The sequence below is a fragment of the Erigeron canadensis genome, chromosome 6 (genome assembly GCF_010389155.1).
Source record: "Erigeron canadensis isolate Cc75 chromosome 6, C_canadensis_v1, whole genome shotgun sequence".
In the NCBI taxonomy this organism is placed as follows: domain Eukaryota; kingdom Viridiplantae; phylum Streptophyta; class Magnoliopsida; order Asterales; family Asteraceae; genus Erigeron; species Erigeron canadensis.
Genome location: NC_057766.1, coordinates 42639799 through 42659958, shown reverse-complemented (window position 1 = coordinate 42659958; position 20160 = coordinate 42639799). Strand labels below are relative to the sequence as shown.

At 32.1% G+C, this 20160-nt stretch overlaps 1 protein-coding gene, 3 non-coding genes and 1 pseudogene across 4 annotated transcripts; 1 reads left to right on the top strand and 4 right to left on the bottom strand.

The window, feature by feature from the left end:
• Positions 1–6625: 6625 nt before the first annotated feature.
• Positions 6626–7563, top strand: LOC122605553 (annotated as a pseudogene).
• Positions 7564–10588: 3025 nt separating this feature from the next.
• Positions 10589–11282, bottom strand: LOC122604952 (blue copper protein-like). The gene is made up of 2 exons (XM_043777808.1): positions 11117–11282; positions 10589–11013 (listed from the first exon to the last, which is right to left on the bottom strand). Exons 1-2 carry the CDS (start codon positions 11280–11282, stop codon positions 10589–10591), a joined length of 591 nt encoding a protein of 196 aa, XP_043633743.1.
• A 4426-nt stretch (positions 11283–15708) lies between these two features.
• On the bottom strand, positions 15709–15802 carry LOC122606372. The gene has a single exon (XR_006324884.1). It is a non-coding gene; the product is annotated as a small nucleolar RNA snoR31/Z110/Z27 (small nucleolar RNA).
• A 383-nt stretch (positions 15803–16185) lies between these two features.
• On the bottom strand, positions 16186–16287 carry LOC122606363. The gene has a single exon (XR_006324876.1). It is a non-coding gene; the product is annotated as a small nucleolar RNA R30/Z108 (small nucleolar RNA).
• Positions 16288–16373: 86 nt separating this feature from the next.
• Positions 16374–16480, bottom strand: LOC122606374. Its single transcript, XR_006324886.1, has one exon. It is a non-coding gene; the product is annotated as a small nucleolar RNA Z107/R87 (small nucleolar RNA).
• Between the last annotated feature and the right edge of the window lie 3680 nt (positions 16481–20160).

Here is a 20160-nt window from a genome sequence, read left to right as displayed (position 1 = left end):
GGTAAGTTTTTTGTGTAAGGTATTTGTAGTCTGGATATTTGGTGTTTTTAAAAGAGGCTGTGATTATTACAATTCGTGAGTTTCACCTCCATATTTGTGATTAGGTGATTACTAATACAAAGAAATAAATTTTACGGTGATGCATATAAAGTGTTCGATGAATTTATGTGGGTGCACACCAAGTGTTTGTGCAAAGTTTTCTGAGAGGCTAGTTCATGGTTATTGATTTCGATTATGAGTAGTGTTGAATTCTTTTCAGTGGTGTGAAGCTGTCAATTTGCAAGTAAGCGACCACTTATCAATTTCATTGTTGTATACTATATTTTTTTAGGTTTTGAACAGTTGCCTTAAGCATCAACATGGTAACTTTTTATGTTTCTTGAGAAATATAAAAACAAGTGAAGTTGGTCACAGTTTGTGATTGATTCAGGGTTGTTGTGAAATTTGTGGGTCAGGCAAAAGCTATTTGACCTGGATTCTGGTTTGCAATATGATTTGTGTTTTCGGTTTATTCTTCGTATGAGAAAATTTGCAACTTGATTGGAACCTTTGGTGCCAGTTGAAGTTGGTCACAGTTTGTGATTGATTCCTTGGTGTCAAAATGCATCCGATGACATTTTTGTTTGCTACTTGAACACTTGGTAATTGATAATAATTGATTAGGTGTTCTAACTTTGCAAAGTTTTCCTCATAGATCGAAGCAAAACCCACTGATAATAAACGTTCCTTTTATTGGCTATGATGATGTGTATCGATTAAAAAAAATGAATTTATGTGTTCCTTGGCATGGCATTTGAGATGTGAACGTGACCTTGATGTCGCATGACAACTTTCTTTGATGCAGCCATGTTGAATCATTGCTATACTTGATCATGTCTGAGCCAAATGAGTATATGATGAATTATACGAATGAGTATACTTAAATCATTGTAGGTTTTATGTAGCCAAATGAGTATATGTTGAATCTTTTAGCTGCTGTTTGGAGGCTGCTTGGAGGCTATTTTGTGCAAATTTTTGTGGTCGTTACGAGGTTCTCTTGCTATTATTTGATTTTATGCTATTTTCTGCAGCTTTGGAGGTTGTTTTCGAGCTAATTTTGTTGTTGTGTTGGCTGGTGTTTTGTGCAGATTTGGCGGCTGATTTTGATGTTGTTTTTGGCCTATTTGGAAGTTGTTTTCAAGCTATCTTGGGAGATCTTTGAAAACAGCTACATGGTTAAGACTTAGGTTATCTTAAAGAATGTAGTTGTTTGCAAAAGAGGTAATATTGATTATCTTTTGTTTTGTGTAAGAATTATTGTTTAGAGGGTCATGTGTTTTTATATTGGGTATTCAACTTTTAATATTCTCAAAGCTTTATTAATTGTTTGGGTTTTATAACTAAGAAGTTAAAGGGGTCTTAGATATTGGGTTTGATCATTGTTTGTTTAGGTGGTAATGGTTGCTTCAAATGTGGTTCCCCTGATCATATTGTAAGAAACCTTTAAAAAACGTCTTGATCTTGATAAAAAAAAAATGTGGCGATCATAGCTCAAGGTTGGTAAATCTAATTTTCGGGGTACAGATAGCAATATGGGTGGGTTGGGTAAAAGATTAAACTTAGTATTGGTTTCAAATGTCTTCATATCATATTAATCAATAAAACAAGAGACTCGCCGGGTGATTAGGGAATGAGTCAAATTGTTTGAGCAGGTCTATAACGGCTCAATGCGTGTTCATATTCATGATGCATACATGATGCTACCTTTAAAAATAGTTAAAACTTCAGAATATTATTGTGCTTATATAGTTTTAACCATCATCTAAATTCATTTATCATTGCAACATAAATACTATTTAAAAAGGTATACCAAAAGTGATTGTGAGTCAACTGAACTATTTATACCTTAAGTTTGCAGGTACGCATAGTGCATGAAATTCAGAGAAATATACAGGTAGAATCAAATACGGGGTGTGATTCCATTTCCCACTGGCAGCCTAGCACGTGAAGTCAGCCGCCTGCAAAAAAGTACTCGACAACAGCCAGGTAGGCAAACGTATAGAATATGATTGTATTTCATTTTAATCATATTTTTTTAGATACAAAATCACTGATACAGTCCTATCTATTAAAGACTCACCCCACTTTCTATGTGTGTTTATTGTCACGATACAGTCAACCTAAAAAGCTATGAAAGCAACATGTCACATCGTCGATAACCCTCCAGTCACCGACACACATCAGGGTTCATGCATACCGTGGGCTCAAAATCACATAATATAAAGCGGCATTAACATAACAGTTCTGTCACTGACCTCACCTCTCATTATGTTCATCAGGTCCCTTGACAAAATGGATGGGTCAGCCATTTGTTTGTACAGGCATATATAAAATTGAATAATATATGCATATTGCTCATGAGTTTTGTAGATTTATAGCTAACCAAGTATCATGTCTTATCATGAGTTTGAGCATCCGAACGTGGATCGTTGGGGTTCCTAACGTGAAAAGAGGTTGCTCGGCAAAGGGGAAAAAGTTTGAGCATCCAAGCCATGGATCGTTGGAACAAATTTTGGTTACTTTTGTTACTTACAGTTGAACTTCAAAGGTTAAGTGCTTTATTTGGCTTGTCTTATAACTTTAATGTATGTGTAAAAACCTAAATGGACATGTTGATCTACTCCTGTTACATGCTCCTGTTACTAGGTAGTTCACCCAAACTACAAGCCTCCAAATTTGCTTGAGAGTTATCTTTAATGATACTTGTATTCCATTGTTACTATTCTATTATCTTTTTCATAATTAGTTCATGCTATACAAGATTGTGATTATTTCAACTTGCAGTTATTTTAGATTAAAGCTCCTGGTTCTGAATACAACAAGAGAGACAATCTCGAAAAGTTGGCAGTGCTTCATGATTAAAGCATTGATGTTGGACTTCTTTTAAGCGTTAAAATCGCCAGTCTGTTTCGATTAGTTGTGATTTGCAATTTACTTTCATCTCTCTGTAACTAAATCTTTTAAAAAGAAAGGGCTGGATATGTATTTATGCATTTGTTTGGGGTGTTGGTTTGTTACAGGGACTAAGGCTTGGAGATGCTCCGGTGAAATGTAGGTAGAGACCATGTTTTTGTTGTCAATGGTAGTTCATGTCTTCTTTTTAACTTTTATACCATTGTGAATTGTTTGAGATGTACCTTTATATTTGATGTATTTTTGTGTTTGATGTGTCGTATTATTTGAAGATGGTGTTAAGTGTAGTATTGGTGGACTAAAATAACTCATTTGTTTGCATTACATAAGTGTAGTATTGGTGGACTAAAATAACTCATTTGTTTGCATTACATAAGTGTAGTATTGGTGGACTAAAATAACTCATTTGTTTGCATTACATGGGCTATGTGAGCATTATTTTGGCTAATAATGTACACATTTGTTTGATGTGTCTCACTGTTTGCATTACACTGTCAAAGTGTTCAACAACTTAATGGATATAGCATTATTTTGGCTAATAATGTACACATTTGAGACTACATATATTTTACAAACAACTTTTCATTCATATACTCAAAACGCATTTCAATTTATTTTCATTATACAAAATTAATCGCATACAAAACAAATAAAACATGGTTATTTGTTCTATACAAGCGTGTAAAAAAACAAATTCATATTTTCTTTTATTCCACCCGTGTTTAACACGGGATTTAAATCTTACTTTTATGTATGAACTATATTATGTATCAAGTATGAAGTATAATATTACTTTTATGTATTAACTATATTTTGTTTTGAATTACAACTTTATATATAAATCAAATTTGGGCTAAACCAATTCTGATAATTGGGTTACATTAAAATTTAGATTTCTATTTGTGGGCCCAATATAATTCCTATAATTAGGCTAAAACAATTATCATAATGGGCCACATAATAAATATGTATATTTTTCAATAATAAAAAAAACCTTTACAATCTTAAATTTTTATATAGTTTGATGATCAAATTTCAACCATTATTTCAATTTCAAAGACGAATTATCACTTATATCTTTAATCCACCCGTGTTTTACACGGGATTAAATCTAGTAGTGGTTATATACTTATATTAATTAGTGTTGGAATGGGAATCATCCAGCGAGTGGGAGGATAAGTGGAACAGTAACGGGGAAAAAAATGAAAAAAGAAAGGACTCACAAAATGGTATTTAAAAAACGAATGCTAATTAGTAGGACTGTAGGAGGTACATTGCACATATGGAATGTTATTCACGAATGAAAGTCAAAGTCAAGTACTGATCAACATTAATTAGGAGGATAACAGATTTCAATAAGTCAAGGCATGAATGGTGCATACGCGTAGGATATTCTTACTATTTTTTTTAGATGTACCACAAATGTTCAGTATTAATATACATCTAATACGAATATCACTTCCTTATTTATATCTATCTATCTAGCAATATATATAAAAAAAAGTTGAGTATTTTTTGAACGATACTTCGTTGGCCAACACTTGCCCTCTTCGACTATTAAATATGCTTATCTTAAGTTATCTATATTTGTTAAGTTCTTGCATACTATTGAATACAACTTATCATAATATGTATATAACAACGTAATTGTATTAGTAATCTATATCTATCAACTTAATTATCCTATGTTTCCTATGTAAATAACCTTACTTAATTCTTTAATGTGTATTGAAAATTATATCTTTTATATCAAAAGTTCACTTTCTGAATTTATGATAATTTTATAATTATTCAATACACCTTAACTACAGTCATTCGGGTTAAACTTCAATCTTTGTTAAGCAAAACTCAAAATATAATCAAAGACCGATGTCCATGAATTATATCTATATAAATTTAAATCACGAATCTCAAAACTCTAAAAAAACACTAACCTAATAATCTACTTCTACAAATATAATAGTTAAAAAAAAAACTCACCTAATAATCTATTACTACAAATACAATAAGTAAGATTCTGACTTATTTCCATCGGTCACTTTGATACTTTTTGACCACCTCCAAATCTCGAAGCATCAAACCCCAATATTTTAATAGTGGGAGTATATTATTATTCCCTTCCTTAGTGAGAAGATGCTCCTCCATGACCAGAGTCCGTTTTCTTTATATATATTTTTAAGTCCGATCCAAAATACAAATCCAACTTTAATCTTTTTTTCATTATGGAAATAGAAACTACGAATTAATTTTATTGACATCACATGCCTTTCACAAATTAAAAGTTTGTCAAAGATAAAAATAAAATTAAATAATTTATATATTTTTTGAGTATACCAGATTGATACCCGCGCAATGCAACTGCGGTAACAGCGACGGTGATGGTGTGGTTATTAACGTAAAAGTAAATTTCATTGCGGTCAGAGATGTGATAAATTATTGTGTGAGATAAGAAAAGGGGAGGAGGGAGACGAAATTTGAGTTAGGGTTTTTGCTGTGTTTATGCGTGAGGGAAAGATGAAGGTTTAATTTTTTTTTAAGGACATTTTAGTCATAGTTTATAAAATAGAAATGAGGATGTATTAAGATGGAGGGTAAATGTGTCATTTCAAGTTCTTAAAAGTAAGGAAGGGAGGAAGAGCTTGTTTTATAAAAGAGTATAGATATAGATATCATTGTAAAAGTCTAATGTATTATGCAGTAAATAGTTTCATGTTAATAACGAAATTGACTTAAAGCAAAGTTAAATACTTAAATTCTTTGTTCCAAAATCGAAACAATTTTTTTGTCGGTTGTCATGTAGAACGCAATATATTGATCTGAATTGTCACGTAACATTTGTATATTTTATTTCCATTAAGTAAAATAATTTGATTTTTTTTTCCTGAACATATCTATATCTCTATATATAGATATAATAAATAAGATGAAAGAAAAAAAAAATCTTGGACCAAATATAATATAAAATTAGTTAATGTAAATTAATCCATACGATAGATAACTACTCCCCTTCACTTAACAATAGTCATACAAAACAATAGTTTGTGAATCCAAGGCTTTAGGCACGCGTGGCCGAACAATTTACCAAAAATCCTATCAAGTATATACTCATCTAACAAACCGTTAACTTTAAATTGAGTTTGTTTTGTTAAGTGACCAATTATATTTGAATTACACTAATACTTAAAAAAAAATTATTAGGAGTAAAAGATAGAGTTTTATAGATATTGTGGGATCTAACACAATTGAATTTGCCCCAATTAACTATTGTGCGGTGTACTTCAAAAATGAAACTACGAGTCGAATTACTAAATATAACTATTAATATAAATAAAACTAAATATATTATATGAAAGAATATAAACCACCGTGATTGTTGGAGTAAGAGAAATAATGTTTTTATTTTTTGTACTAATAAAAAAAAAGACTTATAATAAAATCTAAAGTTAAAAAAAGAATATATATATAAAAAAGATTAGAACGCAAGCTAAGATTGACCTGTAGATTTGAGGACATATATGCATGTCGTGAATTCATCTAAAAATATTCACACAGCTCACACACAACACATATATCTTTCTCTTCATTTACATAGTGTATATAACCACACAAACTTCTGTAGTTCTGTTCTTGCTGTGTGTGTTTATCAACCACTGCACCTTCGATCAATTCACAAATGGCTGATCATCATGATCTGCTCATGTCTAAGCTCATTAACCTACTATCGTCTCTTCTCCAACGAGTCGCGGAAAGGAATGACCTCAACTGTAGGCTCAACACTCAAAAGTTATCCATCTTTTATGGCATGATCCCACCGAATATAAGCATCCAGAAATACCTTGAGCGGATCTTTAGATACGCCAATTGTAGTCCATCATGTTATGTGGTGGCCTATATTTATTTGGATCGGTTTGTGAAGAAACAACCATATTTTCCTATTAATTCTTACAATGTTCATCGTTTGCTTGTTACTAGCGTCCTTACTTCCATTAAATTCATGGATGACATGTAAGTTATATCTTTTCCTTCAATTCTCAATTTGTTTTTGTACGTTAATGACACCTAAATGATCAGTTTTTAAGATCGTAGAAATTTTAAGTTTTTCATATAATTCTGGATCACAGTTAAAAGTTGTATATTTTGTTTGGAAATCACAGATGCTATAACAATGCGTACTACGCTAAAGTTGGAGGAATATCAACTGCTGAGATAAACATGCTTGAGGTTGACTTCTTATTCGGGTTGGGGTTTCAACTAAACGTGACACCAGACACATTCTATGACTACTGTATGTATCTCCAAACAGAGACGATGATGCTGTTTCCTCCCTTGTGTTTGCCTCCTCCCATTCCTATTATAGACGCAGAGCATTGTTCTAGTAACGAAAAAGATTTGCCAATCTCAACATCATCATCATCATCATCCACAGCTGGCTGTTCAACGACCAAGATTAACTACTCGGAATACTCAATTCCTGCTAAGGCTTTTTGGACATGACAACTGTTAAATCACTTCGATGTAAATAAGTCTGACATTTTTCATTGTTTGACTTGTGCTTGTGCCTTAAGGGAAAACAAGTCTTTTACATTGCGTGATTAAAAGTTTTGCTCATTACTCTTAAATGTGTCTTATTATCAAAGTTTACATCTTAGATAATTATTGATCAAACATTGGAACGTAATAGCTACCAACATTCCTACTACAAGTCCACCCTCCAATATTAATTACTAGTAATTCAACATCAATCTAAACATTAACTTTATTAATGATGTTATGATAGAAAGGGTGCAACAACATTAGAACAACTTCATATAATACTGATGCCAAAGTACCTATACGATGTAAGCTTAAACTTAGAAATTCAAGTGTTTAACCACTACCTCAACCCCCTAGTAGTATAATTTACTAACTTAGCTTACGGAGCTCACTAGGTCACTATAATAGGTCATGGATGATGTTCCACATAAACAAATAAGAATGTACGCAGCTAAACGAACAGTTAAATAAGTCACTATAACAAGACTGCTGAATATTCCAAATGAACAGTTAAACACAGTTAACTTTTTGCTAATTTGAGTAACAAAGTTGTATACAGCAAAGATACCCAAACCTAGTGAAAATAACATGAGAAACTATCAGTTGACTATGATCCAAAACTACCGTGAAAAGAATAAACATAGTAGAATTATCTAATACTTGCTAAACTTGCAAACTAAAAATTAGTGGTCTACTGAAACTCAGAAAGAACAGGATATCTTAAAATATCTACTACACTAGAAAAAGATAACAACCTGTATCTCATCATAGATCTGAACAATGTAACACCATAAGAGTGACTTACATTGGTTTGATCTTGAAATGAAGTGAGATCAGTGAGAACACAGATAACTTCAAATCCTCCAATGTTGAAAAGCTAAACAGGGATATAGAGTGTCGAGAATTCGGCAGAGATTTGGTCAAGATATGACCGGCCAGATATAAGTTATTTCAGAATAAGAAACATGATTTGCATGACTATGATTTACGGCTTTACGGGTTCAAGTTGAAAGCACTGATAGTGTGATATACAGCACAAGATTACAAAAGCTTAATCATACCTTTCTGGCTCCAAATTGCCATAAAACTAACAGATACGATGGGTGCATAACATGACTCTGTGCACACATTGATGAATGTAATCATTGATTTCACGTCGAGGTGACAAATGAGTGGGCTGTTAACAGGTCAAGGCAGAAAATTCTTAATCCACTTTGTTTGTGGACAGGGGCGGCACTACCTTAAGGGTAGGGGTGGCCGGGGCTACGGGTCCACTCAACCTATGTAGTGTAAATTTCTTTGAAATACGTTGGTAAATCTATCAATGTTACGAGTCAACGAAGCTTGGGATACCAGTCAATGTGGAGAAACTTAAACTTTTGAAAGATATTTGTAAGAACAAAACTTAGATAGATGTATTTGAGCATGTAAATGTGATATAAAAACCAAAAAAATTGCTAAAACTCTTATAAAATGCTAAAAATAACGATAATCCATAAAAAATTGCTTAAAAATCGTAATAATTTAGTCGTTAACGTTACTTTGTACGAATGTGAGGCTATTGTTAAAAAGTTTGTGCTACGGGTCACTCTCAATCCTGGTTCCGCTAAGCGGATAATTAATGTGGTAAACATGAATACAATGACAAGTTTACTACAACTGACCTCGGAACGTATTTGACATGTTTCCTTTATAGGAAAAACTATTGACCCATCGGATATAAACTTAACCTAAGTTGACACATATGTATTGGAAGCAAATGGGTCAAAAGTGCCCTTCTAGTTCATCTATATGATAAGCTGATGGGTTAAAGAGCAACATTTAAGCCTTCAAGTGTTAACTTTACTATAATCAAGTCATAACAATGGTGAACTAGTAACTCTGCTGATGTAAACAATGGAATTGCATAGACTTTTGGCAAATATACCTGAACGAGATAATAAAAAAAAATACGACGGCCTTCAAGATCATTACTGAATTGAACAGCCATCAGTTATTCTCATCTTCCTTCATAATCTACAATAAACAAGAATACACAAAAAATCACAATACAATTACAGCATAATGTATTAGTTCCTTTACTAAATTTCAATCTTATCCCTCTGCAGTTTATCACTATCAGCAGTTTATATAAAAAACAATGTCACACAGGACAACAAGCATTATTTGACAGGAATTATGTAGATATTAATCCAAAATCATAATATATTTCATTAATTAATAAACATGAATTGTTACATCGGAATCGGAGACGATACGGCCGCATTCTTTGAGGAAGACTTCCTGGGGAATCATTGTATCGTAGTTGTAATTTTTGACGGAGTTTGCCGGAATTCAAATTGAATTTGCCCTTATGGACCACGAAATAACCAAGGTAAAACTCGCCGCCGCCTCCATGGAGCCATCTTTCTCTCTATTATCTTTCTTCTTCTTTTTTTGGATTTTGAGTTTTAGGATGTTTTGGGGCTAAAATGTTACAGTACAGTACTATGTTTTTCCCCAACTCCAATTGGGGAGGGAAACCATTATGCAAAAACCGCATTTTGCCCTTTCAACTCAATAATAATTTTATTTGACAGAATTATTTGTTACTTGTATTTAGTTCCTATTTTACTCTTTTTCCTTTGTTATTCAGTTTTTTATTTAGTGAGTTTGGGTACGGACTATTACCTAAACTCAGTTCAACCCGGAAAGGATTGTTGCCATTCCTATGAGGTTATCGGTTTTGGATAAAACAAGTTGGATTCAATCAATAATTTTAGTTTTAAAATACTTAAACCCGGATCATTAACTTCTACTCCATAAACTTGATGAACCAAAATATTAAGAATGAAGTTTGTTTGAAGTGGTTTGAACGATTTATATTTTTTAAACTATTAATTATACATTAATACGTGTTGCATCATCTATATATGAAAGTTTGATTATAATATTTATTACACTAAGGAAGATATAGATGTAACGCTAACACTAGCCTTTACATAACAGAACAGAAGTGTGACAAAACAACACGAAGTTCTTATTGAATATTGACCCGCACTTGTTGATTCGTTAATTCGTGACCCGTAAACAAACCAATTAACAACCGATTAATCCAACAGTTTTAGACAAACCAAAATAGAAGGCATGTCAAAGCCACAACTTGGGACATAAAAGATAGAGAAAAGAATGTGGCTGAATTAGGAACATATGATGATGGGTTGTTATTTTTCGAAGAAGGGACACTCGTAGTAGTGGCAGTGGAAGTGGTAGTCGTAGTAGTACTACTAGCAGAATCACCGCCAGCCTCTGGCTTAGGTGCTGCGGCTGCAGGTGCCTCTGCCTCCTTGCCTTCGACTACCACATGAAGCTTCATTCCAGCATAGCAATGTAGCTTGTTACCACATATGAAGTACCTATGCCCGGGCTTTGTCAAAGCAAACGTTGTGTTCCCATTACTGGCCGGTTGTATTGCCTTTGTCGTGTTACACCCCTTGTAACTATCTCGATTCACCTCAGCCACACTATGACTTGAAGAATACTGAAATGCTACACAAGAAGCCCGAAAAACTACTCAGTAATAAATTAAATTGCAAAGCAACCAAAAGCCTAAATTAGTATAAATGTCTTTCGAGTAAAGAAAAGTACTAACTGAGAACGTCACCAACGACAAAATGTTTGTCTTGAGCCCATGAATCAACGTCGGTGCTTATGTCCCAGCCAGAAGTGTCGCCAACAGTGTATGTTGTAGCTTGGCATCTTGATGCACACCCGATGATAACCAAAAGAGTGACACTTAGAAATATTGACTTTGCCATTTTGGTTGATGGCATAAGATACGAAATGTGATTATCATTATATTGTTGCATTTATATCCCAAAAACGTAGTAGTTCGATAACAAGACTACCAACTTTCTTGAAAAATGATCTTTTCCAAATGATTTTTGGTCTAAAGTTGATGATCCATCTGAAGAACTATGTAATGATGTATGAGTGTTAGTGACGGTTTATAGGTAAGATTATTAGCAACTAGATAATAGTATAATACACTCAATTAGTAGCTAATTAAGTACTTAAATGAAGTATTATTGTTGCCCTCGTATAAAAGCAACCAAAATGACACTTTCTCCATCTCTTATTTGATATTTCTATTCTATACAAATTGCTAGATTAAAATTTGCACTTATTTTGAAAGAAAATCAGAATTACATCCTAAATTTCAAAATAAGAGTATAATGTTAAATTTGATCAATAGCTAACTTCAAAGTTCGACTCATTCAAATAATTGTAAGACTTCCAGTAGTACAATAATTTACTACAAAAATAAGAATTAGTCGTAAACATCATTGACCTAGCTAGCAGTTAGCAAGTTATCACTACTCTCACATTAAACGTATATTATGATTTATACCTCAACAAAATATAGAAAAACGATTCTTAGAAATGCAGGATATCAGAAGAAGATGCAAGTAAAATATCTAAATGTCTTGGTTTACCTAGAAATGAATCAAATATTTTAGTTCGTCAATTTCTAATACAAGCCGATAACTGATATGAAGTTGAAGATGACCAAATTTTGCTAGTAATTACTGTAATTAAGAGATCACCTTTTGCCCTTGGGAAGTTTCTAATTCCTGGATAAGTGAAAACCACAATGATTGACAATCACATTAGCCATTTTAATTTTGGGGAATGGCAAATAGGACATGTCACCGAATTCGCATCACAGAAATAACACAAGCACAAATGCCTACATGACAGCCACAAAACGTTTGCAGGCTCACTTCTGCACTTGAGAGCAAATTTCATCAACTTCTGCAGCTAGCTACTTTGTCTTCACGTACTAGTATGGACATTGTTGGTGTGGGAGGACTACTGGGTTGTCGCTGCTGATAGCTATCCGTGAGCATGGCAATGTTCAAAAAGTTGTTGTCATTATTGTTGTCGGGATTCGTCATTGAAACACTAGCAAAGTAGCAAGTATTCAAGTTAATCGAAAGTCTGTCATGTGAGGTAATCACAAAATAAGCCTCGCTAGTGATGTGAAGTACTCCTCATACCTGTACTACAACTTTAACTAAATCACCTGTACTCCTCACTTCGTACAAAGTTAAACTGATTAAATTATCCGTCATGTACGTGTAAACACGTACTGTCATTTACCATATTTTTCCAAGGAAATTGGTAACGATACCATAAGAGTTTATTGGTTTACCACATTAAATATACAATATATATGTTTGTATTATTGTGTAAGTTATACTATTTGATACTTTGTCAAATTAACGTGATGGTATCAATATCAACTCTTTTTTTTCTAGCGACCATTATTCTATATAGTTGGGGTAATCATCAAAGAAAGATCTTCCATAATGTATAGAGGTGAGCATGGATTGATCTAGATCGGTATTGGCTTAATTCAATTTTTTAAAAACCAAAACCATTGATTCGATTTTGGTTCGGTTTCTAGTCTTTTGTAAAATTAATTTTGTTTTCCGCTATTAGTTGATGTTGATTGTTATCAATTTAACTCAAGGAAATAAGTATGATATAGAAACTAATATATGGATACTTTTTATTAACAAATTATATCTTTTATGTATTGCCATTGGTATAAAATGTCCCTTATAGAGGCTAGGAAAAAAAGTATGATATAGAAACTAATATATGGATACTTTTATTAACAAATTATATCTTTTATGTATTGCCATTGGTATGAAATATACCTTATACAGACATAGTAGCAGGCATCTCAACATTCTTGAAATACATGTTCGTTCATGCAGGTGAAGAGTTGTGTTCGTTGACAAAAACTTTATCCCCTGGCTACAATGAGCAAGGTGATTGCATATGTGTGGGTGAGTTTTGCAATGATTCATATGGTTTAACGAACGCCTAGTATCCTTTCGAGTAAGTGAAAGACCAATATACTTTGTTTGTTGCAAGTGTGGAAAGGTACACGTCGATTATACAGTAGAGCCACCTAACTTGATGTGGTCTATATTTGATGACATGCAATTCATGTCTAATATTCGTGCATATAATTCTATGTTTTCTATGACATCCTTTGGAGCTAAACTAGACAAATCAGTTAATCGAGGTTCCAGTCCATATGTGTTTAAAATTATAAGCCAATTTCTCATTGGCTTGGTTTTTTATGTACTCCTCATTTTTGCAAATATATATCTTTAATTCTAAAAATGAGCTTTCAAACCGATTATGTTCTTTAAATGTAAATCCACCAAAAAGTTGAGCTTGTGAACTATAAAAAAGAACACAATCAATTTGAAAGCTCATTTCCGAGTAAAAGATATACATTATTTGTGAAAATTTGGTACGTTCACTAGGAATAGGGGATAGAGAACCAAACCAATGAGAAATTTGGCCACTAATCTTAAACACATGGATTGAAACCTCATTAATTGATTCGTCTACTTTAGCTCCAAAGAATGTCATAAAGATCCTAGAATTAGGCACACGAATCCAAAATATGAATTGCCTATTGTCAAAGAAAGACCCCATCAAATCAGGTGGCTCTACTGAAAAATCAATATGTACTTGTCAACGCATGCAACAAGCTCCTATATTGGTTTTTCACTTACTCGAGGACACCAGGCATTCGTTAAACCATAACAAAGCACCGCAAAACACACCCACACTAATACACATGTCAGTGTAATCAGGGGAATAAAGTTGCTCGTCAGCCAACAACGTACAAACGCAACTCCTCAACTACATGAACCTTAAAACATGCATTTAATTAATATTCAAAAATGTTGAGGTGGAGACTTACTATTCCATCCCAATAATGGTTGCATTATTTTTTAAATTGCACTCGTCAAACAACTGAAGTTGAAGTAGCCAAATAGCAACACTTATTGCAGAAAACATAAACCGTTTAAGAGGGTGCCAAATGGGCTCGTCCCTCACTAGTATGGCATGGAGGGACTAGTCTACATCATTGGGTGGGACTAGCCCTCCACTCATCCTTGGTGCTGTCCGGGTCACTAGTCCCTGCAGAGATGAGTCTTTTATGTTTTTTTTTAATGTTATATACAAAAAAGAAGACAAAAAAATTAGTGTGTCCAAAACTAGTCTTTGAGAATGAGTTCATTTGGTGCATTTTGGGAAGATTAGTCTTTGGATTATTTTTTGCTGACATGGCGCTGACAAGTACTAGTATTTAAAGGATGAGTCCTCACCATTGAGTACCCTGTAATTAATCCTGAGAATTATGTTTGGTTAAATGGCAAACAACTTTATGAATTTACATATTAAAACTCAAGCTCGAAGGTTGTGTTATTAGCCTAATGTCAAAGGAAAATCCTTTCTGTAAAGGTTTAAATTCTAAATTCGAGTCACGAGGGCAAGATTAATTGATGTGTTTTTGGGCAAACTAATAAGGCGTCTTTTAAAAAAAACTCAAACTCGGTAATATAGAAAATGACAATTGATAAGTTACTAATGAGTTTCGAGAGTAATGGCAAAGAAAGTCAAATTTATATGATTAACTTGTCAATTTTTAAATTAAATTTTGGGACAAAAAAACTAGATACATGTCCACGTGACAGGACGGTGGTGTTGGGTCTCTCCTTATAAAAAACCGCTTACAACCCACGATTAACACTATTCATCAGTTTCCTTTTCTTCTAGACATACCAAAACGCACCCCTCATTATAATATTCTTCCTCACTTCTTCCACTATTATTCTTCACATCACACATATACCTGCGTCTAAAATTGGAAGCAACTGCAAGACGCTGGCCTAGACGCAGCCCATGCTACTAACGTCTTCGAGGAGTTGTACGTCAGATGTGCGTCTAAAGTGGGCTAGACGCCCTGTAAGGAGGGGTCTTAGTGACTTTAAAGAATTGTTGTAAAGTAGTATAAGGTTAACTTATCTATTTTGTAAATTACTACTCTGTATTATTTTATTTTAGTAGCAAGTTATTAGTTGGTAGTTATATTTTCCAACCAAAGATGACAAACAAGCTAGGTATGGATCATGTTTAGGTAATCTCGACCTAAACCCGATTAGAAATTCTTCCCAAACTCAACGGGTGCCCGTTCACTAAGGGCAATCGGATATATTTATTAAATCCGTGTTCAATTTTTGTTACGAAGTTTTAGTTTTTCTTGGTAATAAACAATGAGCCACATCTTTTTTTAACTTGATTTACTTCGATAGTCTTAAAATTAAATATAATCATTGCCTCTCAAACTTGAACAATAAAGAATTAAAAGTCATCATCAGGATAATTGTTCTTTTCATCCACAACATAAAAGCTGTGTCCAAAGGTGTCCTAAGATTGATTTAATTTATCTTCATTTGATGACATAATAAACAAACTAAGAATCTGCCATACTCAAATTATCAAAAGCTTAACAAATTATAAACAGAAGACTCAAGCATCTAATTACATCAATTAAAAATCAACTAATTATCAAAAGCTTAACAAATTAAAAACAGAAGACTTAAGCATCTAAATTCATCAATTAAAAATCAACTAACTATCAAAAGCTTAACAAATTAAAAACAAAAGACTCAGAAGCATTTAATTACATCAATTAAAATTATCAGTCCAAGTGTTGAATATTGATATTTTGCTTCATCATCGTCATTATAAAAAATAAAATCAGATTTTGGTATGCTGAAAAGTGATATTATATAAATATATTAAATTGAAAAATAAAAAAGATGTTTGAAGCAAAAAATAAGATTACTCAGATGGCATGAAATAATAATTAGGTTCGATTCTGCCAGCAGATTTTCTTCAGATTTATTTCAGAAGAGGGAGCTTTGTATCCTCATCGTAATCTCAGTATTTCTCACACAAATATCAGTTTATCAGGGGAAAATAAAATAAAATAATATAAAATAATTGAAAAAAAATTGTTAAATAAAAAAGATAGCTCAGTTCAGCGGGAATATCGACACCGCAAAACAAATCTCTGAGAGATAAGATTGCATTCCGGTCTGTTGAGCTTGAATTTTCCTAAGTCTTCATTGCCATCTTTATTTTTTCTTTTAAATTAAAAAGATATTAACAAAAAAAAATACTCGTAAAAAAGAAGAAGTTAACGAAACTGATAAATTATGGATCTGGAATGAGAAAGGAGGGTATGGTCATGGTGGGCGGTATTCTTATTTGTGGGTTATCCTAAGGGTTTATATAGGGGTTACAATTAGGGTTTTGTAGCAGCCAAGCCAGCAATTTCTTTAAAAATTTATTTCTGAAATTTAATATCTTGATATTAATAAGTATTAATTTAATATTAATATAAAAAAACGATATTTTTTAACTAATACTTTAATAATCTTTCCAACTACGAGTACAAAATCTTTCCAAAGTACGAATACAGCATTACATATCTTTACTATTTTACAAAAATTGTTACAATTTCTTTCTTAACATTTTTCAGAACTCTCTCATATAAAAACGTCCTTGATCATGTTATCCTTAATGAATTAATTAATTATATCTTTTATTTATTAATTTAAACATATACACTTAAAATAACTATCTTTATCTTTAACTCTACTACATTAGGTCATCCTCATTCACAACCTAACCTAATAACACTATTCATCAAAATAATAATTTCTTTCTTTTATATTTAACCAGCACAACTAAAACCAAATAATACCCTCTCATCAGCAAACAAACCAAACTATTCTTCCAATAAATAATAGTAGTAATTAATAACGTTTTACAAATAACATTTTTATTATAACAAAGATTTTGAAAAATATAATATTATTTATATAAAAAATAAGTTATTGTTCAACAAAAAAATTGAAAACAAAAATAAAGTAAAAAATATTTCACAATCATCAACACATTTTACAAAGTAGATATATCATTTTACGATCCTAATGCAAAATAAAATGATTATTTGGATCTTTTTTTAGTATTATGAAGAAAAAAAAACAAGAGTAAGAGAACTTGAAATGTTATCAAAATGAATGTTATTATCATAGCCAGTAAATAACGATTAGGAAATATATATTTATTTATTTTGAAAGTCTAATCCTTTTTTTTTTTGACGAATTCATTAATAATTAAATTCTAATTAAAAAGAATGTGATCATTTCTTGTATTATTGTTGGTCAATGCATGGTCCACGCCAATATCTAAGCACCAAACATTGTTCGTTGTGTCCAACAAGTCGGTGGGCAAGAATTGTATTTAGTATTATCTATCTATATATATACTCCCTTATAAAGCAAACTAGCTTTAAGTCATTAAGAACTTGATAAGTTTAAAATGTCCTTCACCTTAATACATATTTCTATACTCACCTCTACAGTTAAACTAAACTACCCCCGAATCTATCTCATTTTTAAAACAAATTTCCGCCGCATCGCGCGGGTATTATGCTCGTTCTATTATTAAGTGTACCGACCGAATGAAAGTTTTTCAAGCGATAAGCATTTATACCCTCCATTTACAACAATAACCATACAGCCACCACCCGTCACACAACCACCGCTGCCACCACTACACGGCCGCCAACATTACATTGTCGTTACTACCATCACCGACACATTATGCGGGTAAAATGTTAGCTTACATGTAACAAAATATAAAATCTCAAAAAATCGATATTTTTTTAAAACAACTATCACAATTCACAAAGGAACGACCAATACAAATTATAATTTTGAATTATTATTCTTTTTGTTTTTTTTTTAAATAGTATTCATGATTTTAACCTATACTTTTAACAATTTTCAATTTTGGATAACTTCCTTTAGTCAGTTGACTGCTATAGACAAATGCCTTGAATGTCAAACGCTATAACTATAAGGTCGCGTTTGGTTCACAGAATTTGATGGAATTGAAATTGAATTTCATTTCTTAGTGCGTTTGGTTGCACAAAGAAGAGGGAATCTCATTCCATAGGAATGTAAACATTCCATCATTTGATGGAATCTCCATTCCTTGGGGATGGAGGAAGGAACATTCCTTCCATCACTTGAATTTTCAAAAAATCAAAAACATTCCGTCAAATTTCATTCATTCAAATTCTAATTCCTTTGAAATATTACATTCCTTCCCAAAACATTATGTAAACCAAACGCGCCCTAAGGCTTCTACTTATAATAGTCTACTTCTAACCAAAACAAGCATTAAACAATTCTAATCCAACCGATTTAGTGGATGGATCAAACATCAGTTGGATATTTAATAATTAATATATTGATTGATGTGACATTTTCATTTCTACTTGTTCCATTTAAATATAATTTTAATATATAATATAGTTATTGTTTATCTAATAGAATAAAATACATACTTTTCTTAAATAATTCAAGACATATAAATTTTCACCCTTTTATTTGTAAACTACATACAAAATTACTCGTAATACATTTTCATAACATTTATTATTTTCAACTTCTAATTATCAGTTATAATTAGAAATTATTATTTCTTCAATCTTAACCGAGCTATCTAATTTGTTAACCGAGCTATCTAATTTGTTAACTATGTTTGGACAATGTGAAATATCAAATTTGCTTTTTAGGCTTCTTTCAAATCCCATGTTGGAGACCTGCGCCTTCATATGATGATAAATAATATATCGTTTTTATTTTTTTGTTATTTATGTTCATAAATAGTAGTATTATAATGTTTTTAATTAGTTTTGAATAAAAGAAATGTTAATTATAATATTTAAGAAAATAGTTTGGTTGAGTTATTAATGGGAATGTAAAAGTTGTGTTAAGCTGGGTTGGATAGATATAAGATTGAGAAATTAATTTTTTAATGAATAGTATTGATGGATTGGGTTGTGAATGGGGATGGTCTTATAACCCTCGCCTCTTCCACTATTTATTCATTATTTTATTATATCATTTTTATTTTTCACAAAATTAAAAAAACACATTTTATTATAATTAAAACACATTACATTATTTAAAAATAAAACATTACATCTTATTTTTCTCATACAAAATTAAACTAACTTAAAAAGAAATTAATTAACAAATATTATAAATTTTAATTAAAATCTATATATAAGTTTAGGGGTTAGATAATAAAGTCTAAGGGGTTAAAATGAAAATAAATATTAAATTAGTGTCTATGTACATCATCTAGATCACACAATCTTTTCCTTTTTCTCTCTCTTTAATTAAATAATAAAATTCACCCAAATCATTCAAAATGTTCTAACTCACAAAACGTAAATCATTAGACAAAACAAAAGCATGGATAGTCTTAAAATTTCGTCCTCTTTCATTACAGATCCAATTCGATATACTTTTGATGACTTTTTAATTTTCGTTTTCTTTTTGGTAGTTACACATAACTTACACATGTGTAGGTTGAACAAAAAATTATGATTCGGAACGGATTTCGCCCTTAAGGATATTCATAAACCAAAGCTAGTGGGGGTGATAGGTCATAGTAGGTGATAGGTCATAGAGGGTGATAGGTCATAAGGGGTGACCAGTGAGGGGTGATCTACCTAACGGGCTCCGCCCTTAGCCGCTATTCCTCCGCCATGGACTGACGGGCTCCGTCCTTGGCTACCATGGATTGACGGACTCTGCCCTTGACCTTCATTGTTGTGTACATATGTTCATTTACTAATTTACATGTGAAAACAATGATCTTACACATGTGTAGGATGAACCTACACATGTGTAGGATGAACGCGATGAGGAAAAAAAATGAAAATTAAAA

What these genes read in the sequence shown, in the direction of transcription:
- LOC122604952 (XM_043777808.1), bottom strand. Translation starts at nt 11,282, where the DNA reads ATGGCAAAGTCAATATTTCTAAGTGTCACTCTTTTGGTTATCATCGGG. An exon ending in TGTCGTTGGTGACGTTCTCA is followed by an intron (nt 11,014 to 11,116) that starts GTTAGTACTTTT and finishes CTTCTTGTGTAG; the next exon opens with CATTTCAGTATTCTTCAAGT.